The following is a 23821-nucleotide window of genomic DNA, read 5'->3' as shown; positions in this document are numbered from 1 at the left end:
TTTAACTTACTATCTATATTCTATTCATTTTTCTTATTTTCGACTTTTTAAAATTAGATTTTGTTGTTTAAAAACAATGCGTACTTGGCTCATTTTCTGTCAGTTAATTGGAACGAAAGCAATTTGCAGTTTGCACTTAAGGACGTTTAATACCAGAAATTTCATTTTGCGAGTCTCAGCGCCAGATGACAGTCTCAAAGACAAAGGGACTATTAGCAAATTTTGTCAGCACCACATGGAGCTTTCAAAGCAATTTTAGTATGAATTGATAGGGGATCTTAAATGTGTCAACATTTCAAAAAGCTAACAAGAGGCTGCTTTAAAATAAAGGAAACCTATTAATCTCTTACTAATAGCTATACAAAACGCTGTCTAATCAATGTACATTCAGCATAAATAACGTGCATTTTATTTTCGCAAAGATTTCAATCAAGGCAGTTAACACAACAATAAATTTCAAAAGCTATCAAATTATTCAATGAGACTTCATTAGAGCTGATTTTTAATGTTATCCATGTATGTATACTAAAATACTTTTAGGGACTGCCCTTTCCTCAACTTAAAAAAGAAAGTTCTGCTCCATTCACTCAAAAAACAATATTTAATATTTGAAAGATCTTAAGCCGAACTGGCCAGCCATGACAAAAACCAACAAAGAGAAAAATCTCAGTGAAAAAAACAAACAAAAAACGATAATGAATATGTTAATTTGGTGTTATAAATTAATTAACTATAAAATAAAACCTTTTCCCTACGTGGCTGATCTTTCACCAATTGTATATATATATATTTTTTTTTTTTGGTAGTAGTTTTATTGTTTTTTTAGTTTTAAATTTTTTATCTAGTTCCTCTTTTTATTCTTTCGTGCTGAAGATGCCCTGTTTGGATACAGGCGAAATATCCGCGTTGTTTTGCATTTTTCGTTTCTTTTCTCTCCACTGGCCGCAGTCTCGTTTGTTGGTTTTTTTTTCACCGAGATTTTTCTCTTTGTTGGTAATTTAAACTTTCTAAAGATTAAGTTTCATTAAATCTGAATATCTCAGACACAAAACTCAAGAAGTTAAATATTTTTTTTAAGATTTCCGAGAAAGTAGGCGTCAGTTTTCAGTTTTCTGTCATTTACTCGGATCTCTTGTCTAAGCTATACAAGTATTGACAAGACTGCCCAATCCATCCTGAATAGTTCGGCCTCGGAAACTAAAAAGCTTGTAATAAACGAGATTCTTTATGGTATCAAACGCCCATAAATCCTAACCATAAATTATTGACAATTTCGAAACTGGCAAAACGAAAAGATTTACACATTGTCAAGTTTATTGTACTTAATCATAAAAACACTTTCATTTGTAATAGATCATCGGTAATATAAACATCGAATTTTGAATCAAATGATCTGGGTATCTTTATTACGATAAGATAAGGGTTTATTCCAAAAACAACACAACACAAAACAAAAACAAATGACCTTCCATAAGCTAACGCTTGTTCGGAAGTATTTACCCTCTTAAAATTAACACTTATAATAACATACTAAAGAGAAAGAAGAGAAAAAAAAATTAAAAAGAAAAAGAAGAAAGAAAGAAAAAGAAAAAAAGAAGAAAAAATGAAAATCTTACACTCACTCGGCTCCTGGTCGTAATAACCAAAAATCAATACTTCACATACTCCAAAACTTCCAGCCGCCATCCCATAAATAATAAATAAACAAAACAAAAAAAAAATAAAAATATATAGGAAAAACGGGAAAAACGGGTTCCGGGCAAACCTGAGAGTGACTCAACTATACCACCCATTAAACAAATTCATACAAATTCATACCTATGGAGACAAAGGGTTTTAAGGTCCCGACGGAATTCACATAGATTCGCTGACCTTTTTAAAGAAACAGGCAAAATATTCCAGACAACTGGCCCCACATGACGCATTGAAAATAGCGATCTAGTATTAGTAACTTGAGGTGTCCGTATTTCTCTAGCATGACGAGTAGGATAATTGTGTACATCATCACCAGAAATAAATAAATTTGATAGATTTAAAAAACACTTGGGAACCAAATTAGAAAAATATTTAAACATAAATAACCCATGGTAAAACTTTCCAAGACCAGACACAGGGATAATATTTAACTGTACATATTGGGATCTCACCGAGTTTCTCCGATTATCTCCGGACAACACTCGCAGTGCCATATTTTGTATTACACGTAACTGCTGCAAATGCACTGAAAATGTGCTAGACCATATACTCACGCAATATATTAAATACGGGTGAACTAACAAAAAATAAATCAATCTCAAAACAGAATCCTTGAAAATATTTTTTAACTTTCTCATTATTCCAACATTTCTCGCAATCTTACTACTAATAAAAGAAACATGATTTTTAAAACTAAGGCATTCATCCACAATAACACCAAGGTATCATATAGTATTTGTACGCTTAATTACATAATTCTCCATTTGCAAATCAACAACCCAAGGGTAAAAATTTGATGATCTACCATACATAGTAAAACCTGATTTACTATGGTTTAACAAAAGCTTATTCACTCTCATCCACTTATCTATACCTAACATACCTCTTCTCATTATCTCTATTAAATCAGATTCAGTCTTTGCTGCGGCAGTAAAATGGGTATCATCTGCAAAACTAGGAATAATCACCCAACAATTGGAATGTGCACTATCTAACAAATCCAAAACAGAAAATCGTAAGTCGTTAATATAAACCAAGAGTAAAAGCGGACCTAAAACAGAACCCTGTGGAACACCATAATCAACTATTCTTTCACCAGACCTCACATTAGAAATTTCAACGCACTGGGTTCTACCTCTCAAAAAAGTTTCAAATAACTTCAACGCACTTCCTCTAATTCCCCAATTTTCAAACTTCATAATTAAAATTTCATGGTCAACTGAATCGAACGCTTTAACAATATCTAAAAAAATAGACGCCACCTTAAAACCATGGTCCAAAGCATCATGCACAAACGTTGTCAAAAATAAAACTGCCTGTTCAGTAGACATCCTCTTACGAAAACCGAGCTTATTAGAATGGAAAAAGGAAATTTTCTCCAAAAACTCAGATACTCCAGAATTAATAAGTTTTTCTACTAGCCTAGATATAACAGAAAGGAGGGATATCGGTCGATAATGATTCACATTTTTTTTATCACCCCCTTTAAATAAAGGTATTACTCTGGCACTTTTAAGACATTCCGGATATATACCACATTTAAAACTAGCGTTAATCAGGTACAAAATTTGTTGCGATATCACAGGAAAAATTGACTTGAGAACCTTTGTTGAAATAAAGTCTGACCCGGATGCACTGTTTCGCATACCTTTTACCACATCACACAATTCTTTTTCAGTAACCGGTCGTAAGTACATAGAAACGTCACTACTTTCATGCAAAAACTGAGTAAAATCACCATCACTTGCATGCTGCTCAACAGACGACGCTAACCGGCCCCCTACACTGGAAAAGTGCTAACACACATACGTTCAGTAGCTTGGTGAATATTTTCAGCATCAACAAGACTATAAGTTACTTCAGGCTTATTTGGTTTAATTACAGAATTTATAACATTCCAAGGCTTTCTCGGGTTACCCCCCGCATTTTTAAAACTATCACTCAGGTAATCTAACTTAGCTTTACGAAGTATACTATTCAACTTATTACTATACGCTTTATAAATATTTACATCGCTAATAGGCCTACTATTACTTAATGCGGACTTTTTATACAATTCTAGCTGTCGCCTAGCTAGAGAAACTAGAATACTCTACCGTATCCTTAATCATCGAATACCAAAGTGTAAATTTATCATTCACATCCATATCATTACTATATAAAAAATCACAATTTTTTCCTCCAAGCTCATTTTTTAACTTCGGTACATTAAAAACAGGAAAACAATTTTCGGTACTTCAGAACGCTCTGATCTTGGCCGGTTCAAAAGAGAAGGAATAGATACCAACAGATCGAAATGATCCGAAACGTCGTTTACAATAACACTCGCACTACTATATCCAGTATTTAAGTAAACGTTATCAATCAACGTAGCAGAATCATGGCTCACTCTTGTACATATAATAATAGAAGGCTGTAGTCCATAACCTGTGCATAGTGTTTAGAAACTCCATAACTCTAAGGTTACTATTCACTGTTCTTAAATCCAAGTTGAAATCAACACATCACACAAGGTCTAGTAGAAATTGGTAATTTATCCAATTGCTCATCTAAAACTGAGCTAAACGCATCTACATTACACGAAAGGGGTCTATAAACGACGATCGTAAATCATTTAAAATTAAGACACTGTAATTCTAACACCATACTTTCAAACACCATTTCTCGATTAACTCTTATATCATCTCTCACCTTAACCTCAAAACCATTACGCAAATAAATTGCTAAACTACCATGTCGATTCATCTCTCTATTTTTAATATATAGCTTATAATTACCAATCTCTAACAGAGAAGAACTATGGTTCTTCAACCAAGTATCAGTTAAAGTTAAAACATGAGGGGTTGATTGCAGACATAACTCATTCAGAAACTGGTATGAACTTTGAGTCCCTTGAAGATTTAAATGAAAAATATTAAATTCACTTTGACAAGTATTATAACTCAAATCGGACAGAAACTTATAACGGAAATCAGGATTAACCTCATGCAACTCACCCACATCAAAATCTCTGTGAAGTACCCCTCCCCCCGACTCATGTAATTTCATCGAATCACTCTCAAGAAAACCCAGCCGTTCCCTAACTAAACTTGACATTCAAAATAATCAATCCGAAGGGATGGAAACCGGAATTTTGGAATGTGAAAAAATAGTAACCTTACCATACCATGAGTGAAGCGACCAAGAACCGAGAAAATCAAGACCAAAAAATGATTAAATAAAACAAAAGATAAAGAAACATGGAACACAAATAATAACACAAAATCAATTGCCAACATAGGGGATATAAATAACAAAACCAATGAATACATCATAACACAAAAAAAATGAATAAGTTAATAATTTAACAATAAACGCAACAGCCGCTTATTTTAAATTTCATAACTGACACTAAACAAAACTCACATGATTACAAACCATCCGTTCATAAGACTACCAGATTATCAAATAGGGACCTATAATAAACTCCTTCTCTACCTCACCACCGCGTAAGCCTCTTCCCCTCGCTTAACTGCGCTGTTGCGCTTTGCTATCACTGCGCGGTGAATTAGCCTCCGGGATTCTATCACTAGGGCAGAATTTGCCTCGCAAACCATTAGGACGATCAAAATAAAGAAGAGGTGAAACGGTTTTAGACACCCAAGCTGAAATACCTATATCCTTTAGCTTAGCCTTCTTCTCAAGAAGACTTTTTTATGCCTCCCGGACAGAAAGAGGGGAATCATCACTAATACAAATCTCATTCCGATTCTTCACAGGTTTGCCTTTCAAGTTCTTGCTAATTTTTAGTAAATCAATCTTCTTTTCCTGCGAAAAAACATTAACTTTGAAAAATTTCTGGTCTTTCACGTGTTGTAGTACTGTAAACTTGGGAACTTCACTTGATTCAAGCCCAGACAAACATACTTGCTTAAATGCTTCACTAGCGTCCTCCTTACTGTCACACGGCAAATTCCAAACACTAATGTTACTGTCAGATACCTGGTATTCACACATCATTAACCGACTTGCCGGATCAATATTGTTTTTCCTCAGCGCCATCGCTTCACTCGAGATGGCGCTAATCTGATTTTTTTAGGCTATCAGTTTCGCTTTCAGCTGGTACTACACGGGCTTGAACTTCCGTAATCGATGCGTGAAACTCAATCTGCTCCTTTTTCCAACCATATAACCCTTTGTTCCAGAGATCTCATACGTCCATCAATAGAGTCTAACTTAGATCCGTTTTCTTTCACGATTGCCAGCATCGTAACAAAATCTTCGGACAACTTTAACAATGGTGACTGGGACTCCTCGCTAGAAGTGGCCGAAACATCTAAAACTGCTCCAGTTCCATCAGCTACAGCACGCTGGACTTTACGCCGACGTCCCATCTTAGAAATAATTAAACAAGACACGGCTTACCTCACTGGGCAACAAATATTTATCCACGGAGCTGCCAACGTGTATTAAGCGTTAGCCGTTACAAGGGCACGGCAAACGCCAACCAAACTCCAAGAACGACTCCTAACGCCAATCTTTAACTCAGCTCCAAAAACAACTCGAAATTTAGGCCAATAGGTCAGCAGCAATTCCTCTTCGGGTTAAATGTACCAAATTGATACGAATAAATATAATTTGAACACTCGATCAAAAATCAGCATCATAGTTCAGAAGGGCATATATTCAGAATAAACTTTTAACCACTACTGGATAAACAAATAAGTGGCTCTCACGTAACAGGTCCTTATCAGTCACAAGACAATACATTACAAATGTTATTTTATTCCAAACTAATCAACTTGGCAATTTAAAAAACTAGTCTGTAATAGACCGTAAATCATAATCCATTATTACAATTTGAGTTAAAATGTTCACTCATTCACTGCTATCGACCAAACACACCTTATTCCATTTATGATTATTAACTCAGATAATAATTTTTTTTTTAAATACACAAGTATCCAATCAATTCAAATTATAAGCAATCTTCAAAATACAGGTACTTATTTCAAGTTCTTACATTACTTGTGTGAAATTCTGATTGCGTAAAAAATTCAGTATCCGATTGCACAACTTATCACTGAATTACTTCAAGGTTAAAGAATCAAGTCAAAACAGGTGTATTCCCTTTGAGAGCTAGTTCAATACTATTCTACGTCCACTTGCCAAGAAAAGGGACAAGTATACGTACCAAGAAAAGAAAAGGGATTTTAGTACGTTTCGTTAACTGCTTGATTGACTAAACTCGTTTTTCTCCCTTAAATTTGAAATGGAAGAACAGTGTTGTCTAAGAACTAATCTACGTATAGCCTACGGATGGCAAAACAACAATTCAATATTATTATTTTTGAATCTAGCCAAAATAAACATGCCATTATTATTCCACAACCAAAGTTTTTTAATAAATTGCAAAATAAATAAAATAATACCAAAACGTTTTGTTTCAAGTATCACAAAAACACACAAAATAAGGCTAATCACGCAAAAAACTAAATGTGCTACATTTAAACCACGTGTTGAAAGATGAGTTATTCCAGAGACCTCAAACTGTAAAAGAAATAAATCTTTTTTAAAACGTGCTTTTCAGTTTTCTTAATACCTATAATTACAATCAATTTACGACTGTTGCTGATTAGGCAGACAATTACAGATTTTGCATTTCTGGAATTGTTTAAAACGTGAGTTTTATTTATTTATTTGTCTTTTTTCTCTTTTTCTTGTTGGGTTGCTGTTTTTTTAACGATTTAAATTATTTTTGTTTTCTCTCTTTTTTTCGTAACCATTGATAAAGGCTCCCGGATAAGGAGATAAAAAAATCCAAAATGTTTTAATTAACGTTTTTTGTTGGGTTTTGTAATTAGTATATTTTGTTCACTGCTTGATACATTAAAGCCGTTTTTTCTCTTAAATTTTAAATATGTCAAATTATAGACAAAAAAAGGAATTTAAGACATTATAATTTAGTATGTTTGGAAAGAGCATTGAAAGGTGTGTCGATTAATATTTTCATCTTTTAGCTAATGACTGAATATAAACTTCCCTAAATTTACTGGTTTACCTACCCAACACAAAACTTGTTCAGTTTATGAAAATTCAGCTTCCTGGAGAGAGGGGAGGGGTGGAAATTGACACTTGGACACACCAGCCTATGGCCAAATTTTTCTTATGGTTACTTATAAGACAGGAATCAGATAGAAAAGAAAACCCGATTAATAGTTCGCTCTCTACCGCTAAAGTTCGAATTTTGTTCGAATCACAAATCTTTGAATCACAAAAGCCGTTAATTAGAATAGATAGCTCTTTTGAAAGCACTAGAAAAAAAAATTTTGCGTAAAGAGCGAGGTATTGACTAGGGGGCGACATCCCTCATTTACGTAATAATTTCTGTTCGTTTTAAGTTTTAATGTTGCTCCTAACTTTCCGTTGAAAAAACTTGTTTTTTTATTTAATTTCTGATCGTTTTTTAAATCATGCAGGGAAATCCATCGCCCCTTCATAGAAATGTCCCTTTCCGAGCCCCCCCCCCCACCAGAAAAAGTTCCTCCTGAAAACGCATGTATACTTCCCAATCAGTAGATTGTTAAGTTGTATTTTGCTGATGGCCGGTTCCTTGGCGTCTTTTCAGGGCACATGTCAAGGCTATCCCCTAGGGTGCTCTTGAGGTTGAATGAACTTTATCAAGGCCATCTCCTAGGGCATTCTTGAGGTCGAACGAACTTTATCTAGGCCATCCCCTATTGAGGTTGAACGAACTTTATTTGTGCAATGATATAGCAATGAACTCTGAACAAACCCGGACAATTGTGAAACAGATTGCATAATGATCTAAGATGCGCGCTAAAGATTTTCTGATTATTTCAGAAATATTTGACTGTTGTAGTCTTGAGGTCCCTAAGGCACTCTTGTGAACTCTTGCATAACTGATTTCTCTGGTTTTGAGCGTTAGTTGCGTAATGATATAGACCAAAGGCGCTCTTGAGTCACTACTTCTATGGAAGCTCTATATTATGGGTGTTCCCCACTCCTTAAGAACTCACTCTGGACACTAAAGTATTTTAGTACTTTTAAAAAAAAGCTCCTTTTCGTTTAAATTAAATGATCCTTGGGTTTCAGGAGTCGTTCTTAAAGAATTGGGACTAAATTCAATCTTTTGCGTAAAGAGCGAGGTGTTGAGGAGGTAGAAGCTTGAAACCTCTACAGTAGGGTTCTCTGATACACCCAATCTAATAGTGTGACTTTCATTAAGATTCTTTGACTTTAAGGGGGTGATTCCCTCCTTTTTCGAAAATCAGGCATATACTTCGAGGCTCGTAACCTTTGATGGGTAAGACTAAACTTAATAAAACTTATATATTTGGAATTAGCATTACATGCCAGTTCTTTTGATATAACTACAGAATTAATTAAAAATGAATGAGGTGGGGAAAAAACCTTTAGAAGTCTTGCTACTTTGGATCTTTTCGAAGCCAGAGGCAAATGAGATATCAAATGTTCAATGATATTAATAATATAACCCTATCTCAAGCGAATGTTTTGATTGCGTAATGATCTAAGAGGTTCACTAAGCATTTTCTGTTGATTTCAGAAATATTAGTAGTATGGTGTTAACATGTTTCACGGCCCTTATAGGGCATTACTTTCACGACACAGATAGAGCATTACTTTAACGACACACATAGAGGATTACTTTAACGAGACACATAGAGCATTACTTTAACGAATTATCATTCCTTCATACCCTCTTTCTTTTTTTTCGGGGGGGGGGGGGTTAGCAATTTGGTTTGGAACAAATTGATTCTAATAAATTTTTCTTAGAAATATATATTTAAAGAAACCCTGGCACAGCACCTTATGAATTAACAATTAAATGAAATCAGTAGCAATCTATAAATAAGTCCGACCGTGCCCACTGAAATCATGAATTATTTGTCTGGTGTAGGAATCGAACGTGAGGTCTTAGATTCTAAGCAATTATATTCTAAGCAATAGGTCTCATGCATTTGCTATGCCATTGAATTACATGTGTTTGTATATCATGTATCATCTTTAGTTTTAAGAAACTCCCCTCCCTACTAGTTGTTATTGAACCTTTTCTTTCAATTCGTGAAATATTTTTAACCTGGACCTTCAGGGGACGGTAAAGAGCAATATCAAAACTAAAAAGTGCATAAACGATGCCTTTGAATGGTTTCCGAGATAAGCCCTTGAGGCGAATCTTACTTATTTTTGATTCCGAACATTTTAATTTAATTTTTTTTAAATGAAATTTTTTCAAACTTTTTCACGTCTTAAAATGATTTTAAAAGGAAAAAAAGTCGAAGCCGAAAACAAAACGTCACAAATAAAAAAAACGTCACAAAGCAAAAAAAAAACAACGTCTCAAAGAAAAGAAAAATGTCTCCAACAAAAACCGAAACTTCTCTAAGTAAAATAAAACTACGAAAAGAAAGAAAACATCTCGAAGAAAAAAAACGTCTCAAAGTAAAAAATTTCACGAATAAAAAGAACAACGTCGCAAAGAAAAAAACATTTCCAAGCTAAAAACAAAGTCTCAAAGAAAAAACCCTTTTAGGTTAAGAAAACACCGTCTCGAAGAAAAAAGTTTTTTTGAACTGAAGTTTTATTCATTTTTGTTTTCATGTCTGAAAACGATCCAAATGTAACCCAAAAAAAGTCACAAAAAAATTAAATAGCAAAAAAAACATGGCAAAGAAAACAAAAACGTCTCCAAGAAAAAAGCAACACCTCGAAGGAAAAAAACACCGCAAAGAAAAAACGTCTAGAAGAAAAATGTTTATAAAATCAAAAAATACAGTCACGAAAAAAACATCGCAAAGAAAACAAAACGTCTCCAAGCTAAAAACAACGTCTCGAAGAAAAAAAAAGCCCTTTTTAGTTTAAAAAAACATCACGAAGAATTATTCAATTCAAAGATACAAACAAGAAAAGACAGGAACTGTGACAAGCAAACACCTGCACAGCGACACAGGTACAGAGAGTGAGAAAGAGAAACTAACGTATACAGGCACGGAGGGAAGTAAACACCCGCACGAAAGTGAAGGATTGGGAGTGAGAGAGACAACCGAACATACAAATACACAATTCAGACATACAAACAGACAAAGACAGACACTGAGAGAAGCAAATTTTGCACAAGTGATCTTTGGACAAGGATCTAAAATTTGGCCTGTTTTTTTTCTGATTTAATTCCTAGGAAATAGAAAAAAAATCTAATGTGACACCTGGTAGCTTTTTTTAAAAAAAGTCTGGAGCCTAAGAAATGGAAAATTCAAAGCAATCGAAAGTACTATAAATTCAAAAAAAATTGACATTAATTGGCCTGATTGAAAATTCTAGATTCTTTTAATTTATTCGTTCACAATCGTGTTTATGTTTTTACATTTTGGACTCTTGCACGGCATGGATAAAAGCGAAAAGGTTAAAAGTAACATAAAATTGTAGCTCTTTTTTTATTTACTTTATGACAAAATTTTCAGCTTTCTAGTCCAATTCATTAATTATATATATATTTGTAAATAAAATTTGATTTTTATTCTGTTTCTCCTGTCTTACATGACCCCACTTTACACCCCCTGAATGGAAACATACCTCAGGCTAGGACGGGTCATACTTGCGTTTAACTGTCATCTTGTCTTTAATTGGAGTTTGTCAGCTAAGAGAACTACAAAAAAATGACCAGAAGAAAAAAGATGAACAAAGGATGGCTTAATCTAAAACCAAAGCGGTACGAACATAAATTATAAAACTATCAACACAGTTTTTTCGTAGTTTGAAAAAGATCTTGAAGGAGGGGGCCCGGGGCTCATGACAGATTTGGAGACCAATTTGGCAAAAGCAACGAAATACATTAAAAATCGAAAAGATTATATCCAAATATCGTATATGGAATAAGAAAGATCGTGTAAAAGCGATAATAAACAAAGGCATACACGTCGTAAGTGGACTGGGGGGGGGGGGGTTCTTTAATCTATTTTGCTGGTTAGCAAACTCTGAATTGAATTGCTACCATTACTAAATTAAATTAGATAGATTATGTAGTCTGAAAAAGTAAGAGCATGGACAGATTGACACCACAAAGAAGGCGCCAAGTTTGAACTGTGGAGGGTACCAAAAAGGGGGGTGGTCTAAAATTTATAGAATCTGAGAGTCAGGAGGCCCTCCCCCCGGAAAAAAATGCAAAATTTATCATCCTATTTTATAGGGTATGTCAAAATAGCAAAGCTTCGTCGAATCTCAGTACTTTTCATAGTTGAAAAACCCAGTAACTATGTTTTTGAGGATATCACCACCCCCCACAGCCCCTGGGGGAAAAGTTTGCAAGTAAATAAATTTTTCCATTATTTACCAATAGTATTTCTTATTGGGAAGTAGACAGAGATTTTTCGGGGAGGAGGGGAATTTTTTACGGGGATGACAAATGCGGTAAGTACATAAATTATAAAACTATCAACACAGTTTTTTCATAGTTTGAAAAAGATCTTGAAGGAGGGGGCCCGGGGCTCATGACAGACTTGGAGACCAATTTGGCAGAAATAACGAAGTACATTTAAAAATCGAAAAGATTATATCCAAATACCGTATATGGAATAAGAAAGATCGTGTAAAAGCGATAATAGACAAAGGCATACACGTCGTAAGTGAACTGGGGGGGGGGTGGAGGGCTTTAATATATTTTGCTGGTTAGCAAACTCTGAATTGAATTGCTACCATTACTAAATTAAATTAGATGGATTATGTAGTCTGAAAAAGTAAGAGCATGGGCAGACTGACACCACAAAGAAGGCGCTAAGTTTGAACTGCGGAGGGTACCAAAACGGGGGGTGGTCTAAAATTTATAAAATCTGAGAGTCAGGAGGCCCTCCCCCCCCAAACAAAAATGCAAAATTTATCATCCTATTTTATAGGGTATGTCAAAATAGCAAAGCTTCGTCGAATCTCAGTATTTTTCATTGTTGAAAAACCCAGTAACTATGTTTTTGAGGATAACACCACCTCCCACAGCCCCTGGGGGAAAAGTTTGCAAGTAAATAAATTTGTCCATTATTTACCAATAGTATTTCTTATTGGGAAGTAGACAGACATTTTTCGGGGAGGAGAAGAATTTTTTACGGGGATGACAAATGCGGTAAGTACATAAATTGTAAAACTATCAACACAGTTTTTTCATAGTTTGAAAAAGATCTTGAAGGAGGGGGCTCAGGGCTCATGACACATTTGGAGACCAATTTGGCAGAAGCAACGAAATACATTAAAAATCGAAAAGATTATATACAAATATCGCATATGGAATAAGAAAGATCGTGTAAAAGAGATAATAGACAACGGCATACGCGTCGTAATTTGCTGAATGGGACTCTAAATCTCTTTGGCTCGTTATCAAACTCTCTCTCTCTCACTCTCGCTCTCTCTCTTTCTCTCTCTCTTTCTCTCTCTCTCTGTCTCTCTCTCTCTCTCTCTATCTCCATTCTCTCTCTCTCTCTTTTTCTCTCTCTCTTTCCCTCTCTCTTCATTCTTTGGTAACAGATCGTTATTTCATTTGTAAAAAAAACCTTGTCAGTTGATCCGGCCTCAGTCACATCTATTGTTTTTGTTTTTAATTATAAGTTATTCTGAAATTGATCAACAAAGTTTTTTATAAGGCCATTACTGAATTTATTTAGATTATATCAGAATCCTTTAGATATATTATTTAGATTACGTCTAAAAGAATATATTCCATGTCGTGTATATGGAACACGGTATATATAATAGAACACTGTATATCAATAATTTAATATACAATGATACGGAACAAGAAAAATCGTGTAAACCTGATAATAGCCAAAGGCACACACGGCGTAGTTGGACTGGGGGGAGGCGGTGGAGGTCTTTAATCTATTTGTCTAGTCACCAATATATGACATAAAGTGATACTGCTAATGACTTCAATTATATGGAGTATTTATTATGAAAAAGTAATAGCAGGGGTAGATGGACATCGCGAATCTGGCGCTAAATTTGACCTGCAGCGGATACCAAAAAGGGGGGGGGCCTAAAATTTATAGAGTTTCAGAGTCAGGGGGCCCTCCCCCCAAAAAAAATTGCTAAATTTATCATCCTATTTTGTAGGGTATGTCAAAACAGCAAAGCTTCGTCGAATCTCAGTGTTTTTCTATAACAGTTTTAAATAAAATTACCACACATAGGGCACATTATTATTTCTAAAAAACTCAACATAATCCAAAAGGCTATATGGAGAAGCTGGTCGGACAAGAAAGTGCAAATTTATGAAAATGTTAGCAGGACAATGATACGCCAAATGCAGTCACTGTTGTTGATATATATTTTTATTTTTAGGAGGCAAGGTAATCCAAAAGAATCTATCCCTCTTATTGCCACATGCAACACTCAGTGCAGAGATGAGTCAGAGGCTCCAGGAAGTAGTACACCTCAGTCATCGTCTCTGCCCCTGACGAATCGACATTTATCTGACGGAAAAGACATCTCAATGGTTCCTAGCGTCAACTGCATTTTGAACATGTCCCATTTTGTTGACGAGCTTACTGAAGCTATACTTCACAGATTCAAGTGCAGAAACCTACATTCCAATGTATTTATAACCAAAGTGTGGTCCATTGGACTTAGAACCAACTTAGTCGCAGAATGTGGTGCCTGTAAGTGGAAAAAAATCGTAAAAAACGAACCTGATTCTCCCACAACAAGTGTAAAAGACTATTTGACAACCTTTACAGACAGCAAGCCTAAAGGAACAGCAGAGCGCTATACAAATGTACGAGGAGATGGGAACTTTAAGGCTGTGTGAGGTGTTAGGGGGACAGGCGGAGGCTATGCCACCCTATCTGAAATACCGGGGGTCTTAGGCATCTGCCTTTTGTCAAAAAAGATATTCATGAAAACTGAATCGACAATTGGCACGGTATGGATGGAACCATTGACGGAAATCTTGCAGCAGAAAGGACAGGAGTTACTGAAAAAGGCATTTCACGAATACAGACTCCTTAATAGTTCCTATTGGACTACAGTAGTATGTGACAGCGAACGGAAAAAACGCAGCAATGGCAATGACTACACAGCCAAAGGATGTTTAAGGGTCATTATTGACGCTTTCACTAAAAAAACATTATATGTGGGGATAAAAAATAAATATTGTTATATTTGCTTCAGAGCTGTGAACAAGGGGGAAAATCCCGTCATTCATGCATGCTTCATGAACTATAAGGGTCCTTCTAAAAGTATGGAGACAGACATTCTTGTGGAAGGGTTTCGCATTAGTGAAGAGATGCACGGGTTACAATATTTTCGGTACATTGGTGACGGAGATTCTAGCGTTTTTTATACTAAAGCAAAGCGTCCCGTATGGCTCGTTTATTGAAAAAGAAGAATGTGCAAATCATGTTACAAAACACTAAACGAAATACCTCCACGGCCTTGTCAAAGCAAAAAAAGGAATATATACTAAAGTTTTACCAAATAACATGATCCAAAAACTTACAAAAAACCTTCGGGGAGCAATAAAGAAAAATTCAGAAGACCAAGGTACAGCTGAGAAGCTGAGGGACCTGCTCCGACGAGGCCCCGAGCATGTTTTTGGGAATCATTCAAAATGTGATGATGCTTGTCCAAAGAAAGCTGGATTACCCGAAGGGAGCTTAGCGGAGGATAGATAGAGAAGCGTACCCAAAGAAGTTTTTCAAGACATACAACCTGTTATTGAAATCGTCTGCCGGAAAACAGACATGCTCCACACGGATTCGACAACCAATCTTGCGGAGAACTATGTGTCTGTAGCCGTGAAATTTTGCGGTGAAAAGCAAATTAGCCGCTCAAAACGCTGGGCATACCATGCACGTATAAATGGAGCAAGTCTTACTTATTCATTTGGTCCTATATGGAATAGCCATATCTTTAAAAAATCTTTCGGCTGTAGCCCAGCCGAGCTAACGAAGCAGTACTGTGAGAAGACCAGCAAACTTTGAGCGCATTCAAGAACAAAATTAAATCTAGACCATGTTTCAATGGGTGGTAGATATCAGGCTAAAAGGAAAAATAATTAAAGCTTTTCTGGAGTTCTTGATTATGGGCCCAAGTGCAACAGACCTGATATGAGACCAGAGGAGCTGGAAGCTGCCAAGGTCACATATACGAAAACTTTTCTGAACTACGATCAAGCTACTTTGCAGCAGATCTATGAGAAGACAAAAGGGCAATCTTCTAATGAACAATGGATTTCTGAAAGAAGCAAAAAAAATCACAAGTAATCCTTTTCGTCAGATAACTTCTCGGGAAGAAATCACTAAAACAGGCCTTATTGTAAGATACGTCCGGATTAGCGGTAGCAATTATCGCTTGGTTAAAATGATTAAGGGAAGTGAACTAGAAGAAATAGCTCTTACATTTTACGAAAAAAAATCTGGCCAGCCGTTTAAAAAGGTAATATAACATTGGACTTTTAGTCCACCCAACGTGTCAATATCTCACTGCGTCTTTGGATAGAATGTTGCCCGATGGAACACCAGTTGAAGTAGAGACAGTACATAACATACCAAAAGGGAAAATTATAGAGGATGGAGCTTATACCAAAGACCAAATATAGTGATTCTTCCTTCAGGTAACTAGTTCAGGACTGAAGCTAAAAGTAAACCACAAATACTACAGCCAGATTCAGGGCCAGCTAGAGATCACTAATCAAGAGCTATGTCAACTGCTGGTCTACAATAATGAAAAAGACTGGAAAATAATAATAGTTGAACTATCAAGGCAGTATTGGGCAAAGGAATTTCCGAAATTTGAGCATTTTTGGAAGGAGTGATTGTTGCCTAAAATACTTGATGCAAGAATGGAAAGGAGCCTAGAAACAAGAGAGCCAGCATTATGTCACAATGGCCATAGATAAAAAACAAACAGTCGTTTCTAGTAGTAATAAAAAAGGAGCAACAAATTATTAAGAAGCAAGCAGTGAAAAACGGAAGATAGACAAAGATTTGTTAGAAAACGAAGATTTTTAGCTGATTCATTGATCGGAATTGGACAATGACCAATAGTTTTTATATTTTGATATATTACTGTAAAAGGATAGCAAGTAGCTTCTACTTTAGTATTTGATCCGATTTCGACATCTTAAAGCTTTTTCTACTGCTTTGCAGAGTCTCTACGAATAACGGTCTGCCACTTCCTTCCTTGTGTGTAGGATTACCACCCCTTGGGGCTTTGTACTATCTATATTAATTTTTATGTTGCTTACTGATTTTTGGGCCAGTAATTTCAATTAATTATTTCCAAAACATATTTTTTTCTCAAAGCTTGGGATTTTTTACGACTTAGCAAGTAAATTCTTGCGAATAAATTACACAGGAAACGAATTATTGGAAGCTAAAGGGAGGCTTTAGTGAAAGCTCTTTATGAAAAAGGCTCTTTTTATGAACCATTTAAATTGCTTTTTTTGCTTTATTTTTATTAGCATTGTTATTAGGAAAGCCAGGTTACAGCTTTGATATTTAAAAAACCTAACGGTTGTCATTTCAGGACCAAGGTTTGTTTGCTCCAGTATAAAGGTGTATATTTATTTAGCAGATAGGCCTACAAGAAGAAAAAGTCTGACAATAATGAAAAAAATGAAAAAATTAATGTAAAAAATCTCCTTTCATGGCAAAAATAGCTTAGAGGAACAGCTAAAAGCTAACAAACTGTTCGAACAGTCAGTGTACACCAAAAGTCTATGGAAACAGCCTCTGGGCTGAATGAAAATATATGAATATCTTTTGTGTCAGAGCAGTTCCTCACCTAACACAAAGCACCGTGGATGCTAATGCTATGCTTCCAAGGTCGCTGGTTACAAAAGATGTCCTTATTTCTAAACAATAGAATTTATTTTGAACAAGTAATGTGTCTTCTATTTTGGTGTACTCTTTGGTGTATCTTTGAACCCATCGGCTTTTTGCTAGATTACAAATTTAATTATTATCCCTAGTATTATTCTCTTGTAATAGATTCAATTTCTGATATGCAATGTTGTCCACGATCAAGCGGGTACCCAGACCCCTTCATTCAAATCCTCGGTCTTAGGACAGAGCCGTTATTGATAGATTTTTGATAGAAAATTTATTCATTTAAAATTTATCGCTGCTCCATGGCAAAGATGGTTCTAGACGTTTACCCTCCAAGAAAATAACCCCTGGGCCCCTCCCCCAATGGAAAATACATCCCCGCAAAAAAAAAATTAGTCCCGACAAATTCCCCCCAACCCGACAACCCCCCCCCCGCTGCAGAAAACACCCCCGCGAATAATGTTAGTATGTTTCCCAATAGCAAATACTATCTGTAAGCAATGGACAAATTAAAAAAATTAAAAAGGCGCTTGAACTTATATAATGAGGCTCTATGATTTTTTGTCGCTAGGGAGGGAGGGAGATACCTCAAAGGGTGCACTTTGATGCCAAAACATACCAGCTCTCATTGAGCCATCGGAATTAGTTCTAACGGGAAGATGAGGAGAGTGTGGAGGTAGGAATTGATGTATAATCCCCGAGGCCATAACGAGGATTTGTTTTGGGGTGAGGACGTATTTTTTTAGGGAGAGGGGGTACAAAAGGAACTTGAAAAACCTATCAAAAATGTGAAAGTGATGTATACTCCCTTTTGATTTCTGGGAATGTTTCTGGTCTATGCTTTTATTATGAATATAAAGAGTAAAATTAAACCCCAAAATGAGCATAATCTATTTCGTATAGGAGATGGACTGCCCTTCCTCATCCACACCTCCGCCTCATGATCGGAGAAACTTCAGAGGGTGCTCATTATATTAGAAATTGAGAGTTCTAGTCTTGAGAGTATAAGTTTGTGAAACGTATTTACAACGCTATTTTATTAGGTGGCCAGCAATTACCCCCCGGAAAATACCCCCCACCATAAAATAACGCCTAGCAAAAACTACCCCCCGGCGGAAATTCCACTCCCCCAGGAAAATAACCCCCTGTGGAAAATAAGGCTTTCCAAATTTGAGAATTTTATTCGAGTTTTAGTTTTTTAATTTCCGTAGGGAAAAGAAATTTTGGTACTTGTGCATTATGCGCCATTCACTCCAGTTTACACTATGTGTAAAACACGAGAAAAAACCGGTTTCTTCGTTACTTTATAAACAAGTTTCGGCAATAGATTTGCACACAAGGAGGGGGGAGTATAGCAGGTCTGTATCGAAAATTTGTTAAATGTAATTATTCTGCATATTACGAAGTAAGAATTGTTTTCTGACTTCAAACTATCCAAATAATTTGCCCCCCCCCTAATGTGCAAATACATAGCCCAAATGGTACTTGTGTAGAATCTGGCTACACACGCGATAAGGGAGGTCTCGTTAATGCTAGTTAAATAAAACAAAATAAGATGAAAATATAATAGTTCAGGAACAATACAACACCGCCTCGCAAAAATAACCCCCGGCGGAAAATCCCCTCCCCCAAGAAAATAACCCCCCGTAGAAAATAAGGCTTTCAAAATTAGAGAATTTTATTCGAGTTTTAGTTTTTTAATTTCCGTAGGGGGAAGAAATTTTGGTACTTGTGTATTATGCGCCACTCCCTCCAGTGTACACTATGTGTGAAAAACGAAAACAAACCGGTTTCTTCGTTACTTTATAAACAAATTTCGGCAATAGATTTGCACATAAGGAGGGGGGGGGGGAGTATAGCAGGTCTGTATCGAAAATGTGTTCGATCCCATTATTCTGCATATTACGAATTAAGAATTGCTTTCTGACTTCAAACTATCCAAATACTTTGCCCCCCCCCTTATGTGCAAATATATAGCCCAAATGGTACTTGTGTAGAATCTGGGTACACACGCGAGAAGGGACGCTTCGTTAATGCTAGTGAAATAAAACAAAATAGCATGAAAATATAATATTTCAGACAAAATCTTGGGATTTATTTTGGAATATTGGGGGGGGGGGGGTAAAGCTAAGTAAATAATAAATACGTAGTTAATTTTAAATTATCTGGTACCCACGCGATAATGCGAAAATCAGATAGGATAAAAACCTGTTAGTCTGCACCACGCGAGACAGATACCCGGTACTAAAACAGGGGTACTAAAATAAAACAAAATAGGATCAAAATATAATGGTTTATAAACAAAATTATAAGATTTACAAATTACAATTATGCGCCCAAAACACTGTAATATAGTGGGTACTGTCTTTGGCAGAACCCACTCTTTTTCTGGCTTTGGCAAATCCCAACTTGTAATTTTAACATCCATGTCCATTCAATCACTTATCTTAGCAGACAAACAGGTTTTTATCTGATCTTCGCATTATTGCGTGGGTACCAGCTAATTGGAAAGTACCAATATGTAACCTAGCCTAACCTAGCTATCTTTTAGTCCACCTAAACCCCAAAATACTAAAGTTTAAATCTTTGTAACGGAGTATCTCACTATGCAGCGGAAACCTGTTTATCTACAGCGGCTTTGAGATTTCGATGCGGTCTTTCTTTTGTGTCTTTGTCTTGTCTTGCGCTAAGCTGAAAGAAACTAACAAAGAAACGGGTTTGTTCTCTAGTTTTACACAGCTTAAACTTGAGTGAGTGGCGCATAATACATACGTGTCAAAATTCCTTCTCCCTACGGAAATTAAAAAAACAAAAAACAACTCAAATAAAATTCTCAAATTTGAAAAGCCTAATTATCCACGGGGGGGAGGGGGCATCTTTCAGGTGCATTTTCCCCGGAAGTGGGGGGTGTCAACACCTAGAACCATTTTATTAGTTATTCTTTTTCCTTTTCAAATTATCGAAAACTTTCGGCCTTTTCAAGACAAGATATCTTGTCCAGGACAAGATTTGATATCTCCTCGAAGCTTGTCCTTTACCTGCTGGTTTGACAAGTGTCAATCCCCTGTATTATTACCTCTGAAGACGAAGGTTTTTTTATTATTATACCGGCCTACCGGGTGTTTACTATTGACGGGTGATACTATTCCAGTTTTTGGGCTGTGACGTTGTCATCTGAAAGGCTGTGACGTTGTCGTCCCAATGAAACAGGCACATTGGCCTTAAGACGAGAAAAAGCTTGAAAAAACTTCAGTTAAAAAAAAAAATTCCAATGTTGGGAATCAAAAATAAGTATGATTCGCCGCGAGCGCTAAGCTCGCAAACCATTCAAAGGCATCCTTTACGCACTATTTAGTTTTGATATTGCTCTTTACCATCCCCTCAAGGTCCAGGTTCAAAAATATTTCACGAATTGAATTAAAAGGTTCAAGAACAACCAGTAGGGAGAGGAGTTTTTTAAAACTAAAGATGATACATGATATACAAACACCTAAAATTCAATGGCAGAGGAAACGCATGAAACGTATTGCTTAGAATGTATTTCTAAGAAAATAATAATATCATTGACATGTTGGTTCAGATGACTACCGCCTTATTCTTTTACCGTAGGAAATCTAAGACCTTACATTCGATTCCTACACCAGACAAATAATTCATGATTTCAGTGGGCACGGTCGGACTTATTTATAAATTGCTACTGATACCATTTAATAGTTAATTCATACGGTGGTGTAAGAAGGTTTCTGTCAATATATATTTCTATGAACAATTTATTAGCATCGAATTGTTCCAACCAAAATTGCAAGCCCCCCCGCCTAAAAAAAGAAAGAGGATATGAAGGAATGATAATTCGTTAAAGTAAAGCTCTATGTGCGTCGTTAAAATAATGCTCTATGTGTGTCTTTAAAATAATGCTTTTTGTGTGTCGTGAATGTAATGCCCTGTAAGGGTCGTCAAACATGTTAACACCATACTACTAATATTTCTGAAATAATTAGAAAATGCTTAGTAACTGTCTTAGATCATTGCAAAATCAAAACATTCACTTGAGATAAGGATAAGTTATTAATATCTTTGAACAATTTATATCTCATTTGCCTCTGGTTTTGAAAAAATCCAACGTGGTACGACTTCTAAAGATTTTTTTCCCCGCCTTATTCATTTTTAATTGATTTTATAGATATATCAAAATATGTGGCATGGAATGGTGAGTCCAAATATATAAGATTTATTAAGTTTTGTCTTACCCATCAAGGGTTAGGAGCCTCAAAGTATATGCCTGATTTTCGAAAAAGGAGGTAAACACCCCTTCAAAGTGAAAGAATCTTACTGAAAGTCACATTATTAGATTCAACATAACATAGAACCCTACTGTAGAGGTTTCAAGCTTCTACCTCCTCAACACCTCGCTCTTTACGCTAAATTTATAATTTTCACCCAATTCTTTAAGAACGACTCCTCAAACCCAAGGGTCATTTAACGTAAACGAAAAGGAACTTTTTTAAAAGTACTAAAATACTTTAGTGTCCAGAGTGAGGTCTTAAGGAGGGGGAACACCCATAATATAGAGCTTCCATAGAAGTAGTGACTCAAGAGCGCCTTAGGACTATATTATTGCGCAACTAACGCTCAAAACCAGAGAAATCAGCTATGCAAGAGTTCACAAGAGTGCCTTAGGGACATCAAGACTACACCAGTCAAATATTTCTGAAATCATAAGAAAATCTTTACGCACATCTTAGATCATTATGCAATGTGTTTCACAATTGTCCGGGTTTGTTCAGAGTTCATTGCTATATCATTGCACAAATAAAGTTCGTTCAACCTCAATAGGGGATGGCCTAGATAAAGTTCGTTCGACCTCAAGAGTGCCCTAGGGGATGGCCTTGATAAAGTTCATTCAACCTCAAGAGCACCCTAGGGGATATCCTTGACATGTGCCCTGGAAAGACACCAAGTAACCGGCCATCAGCAAAATATAACTGAACAATCTACTCCAATATACAATACTATATGTAAACAATGGGCAAAGTTCATAACTTGCAGCCCTTCCCTCGGCAACTGTGGGAGATTAAGTCATCCTCAAAGGTATATTTATTAGATTTTCGACTATGCTGAACAAAATGAATATCTCAAAATTTTGATTGGGTGACCTCGGGAAAAAATGAGCGCGGGAGGGGGTCAAGTTGCCCTCAAATTTTTTTGGTCACTTAAAAAGAGCCCTAAAATTTCCGTTCGAATGAGACCTCTCATGATATTCTAGGACTCATGGATCAATACGATCACCCCTGGAAAAAAACAACAAAAAAACAAATAAACATGCATCCGTGATCTTTCTTCTGGCAAAAAATACAATATTTTTACATTTTTTAGATAGGAGCTTCAAACATCTACATTTTAGTTTTCTGTTACGCTGAAATCAGATGGTTTAATTTACATTAAGATTCCATCACTGTTAGTGGGGTTTTCCCCCTTTTTTCAAAAATAAGGCAAATTTTTTCAGGCTCGTACCTTTTGATGGGTTAGACTTTTTTGAAATTTGATGAAACTTATATATTTCAAATCAGCATAAAAATCCAATTCTTTTGATGTATCTACTGGTATCAAAATTCTATTTTTTAGAGTTTCGCTTACTATTGAGCCGGGTTTCTTCTGAATGTTCGTTACTACGAACTGTTTGATTTTTTTCCAAAGACACTTCATATGGAGGTCGTCGTATAAACATCAAAATGGGTTCAATTGGAAATCGAGATTTCTAGTGCCCTTTTGAAGAGTCAAAAGTGATCAGAGGGCAACTAGCCCCCCCCCATACCCTTTGTTTCCCAAATGCATCCGATAAAAATTTTGAGTTAGTCATTTTGATAAAACTAATTTAATTATCACATAACAAAAACTCATATAACAAAAAGGGCTAGTTTCCATTTTAATAGTCGAGAGTGCTTTGAAGGCAACTAACCCCCCCCCCCTCTTCGCGCCCACCTTTTCCCCAAACACATCCAATCAAAATTTTTAGATAGCCATTTTATTCAACGTAGTTGAAAGTTTTGGAAATTAGGTATTTAAGGATGACAACCCCTCCCCCACAGCCCTTAGGGCACGGGTTGTAAGTTATGCTCTGGGGGGCATATAAAGTTTTTATTGAAAGTGTTGTCGTAGAAACTTCAAAAGGGCTCATTCAATTGGAAATTGAAAGGGCTAGTGCCTTTTTAATAGTTGAAAGTGATTGGATAGTGATTAATGCCCCTCTCACACCCATCATTTCCCGACACACATCGAATCAAATTTTTTAGATATTCTTT

General features: G+C 36.0%; 1 protein-coding gene across 3 annotated transcripts in view; it reads right to left on the bottom strand.

Annotated features, from left to right (window-relative positions):
- The window catches only part of LOC148939000 (general transcription factor IIH subunit 3-like), a 72058-nt gene that overhangs the window by 34386 nt on the left and 13851 nt on the right, over positions 1-23821 (bottom strand). Inside the window, exon 1 of one of the 3 annotated variants that reach the window (XM_089107375.1) lies at positions 1617-1761. The exons of the other annotated variants lie outside the window; for them this stretch is intronic. Within the exon in view, the coding sequence (XP_088963501.1) occupies positions 1617-1686 (70 nt within the window). The 5' untranslated portion in view covers positions 1687-1761. Of the gene's footprint in view, positions 1-1616; positions 1762-23821 lie in introns of those variants that run through there. 3 annotated transcript variants of the gene reach the window in all.

Source organism: Artemia sp. Qi Xiang Cuo, unplaced genomic scaffold (assembly GCF_049724085.1).
Source record: "Artemia sp. Qi Xiang Cuo unplaced genomic scaffold, ASM4972408v1 HiC_scaffold_23, whole genome shotgun sequence".
In the NCBI taxonomy this organism is placed as follows: domain Eukaryota; kingdom Metazoa; phylum Arthropoda; class Branchiopoda; order Anostraca; family Artemiidae; genus Artemia; species Artemia sp. Qi Xiang Cuo.
Note: the sequence above shows the minus strand (reverse complement) of the source record. Positions and strands in the feature narration are given on the sequence as shown.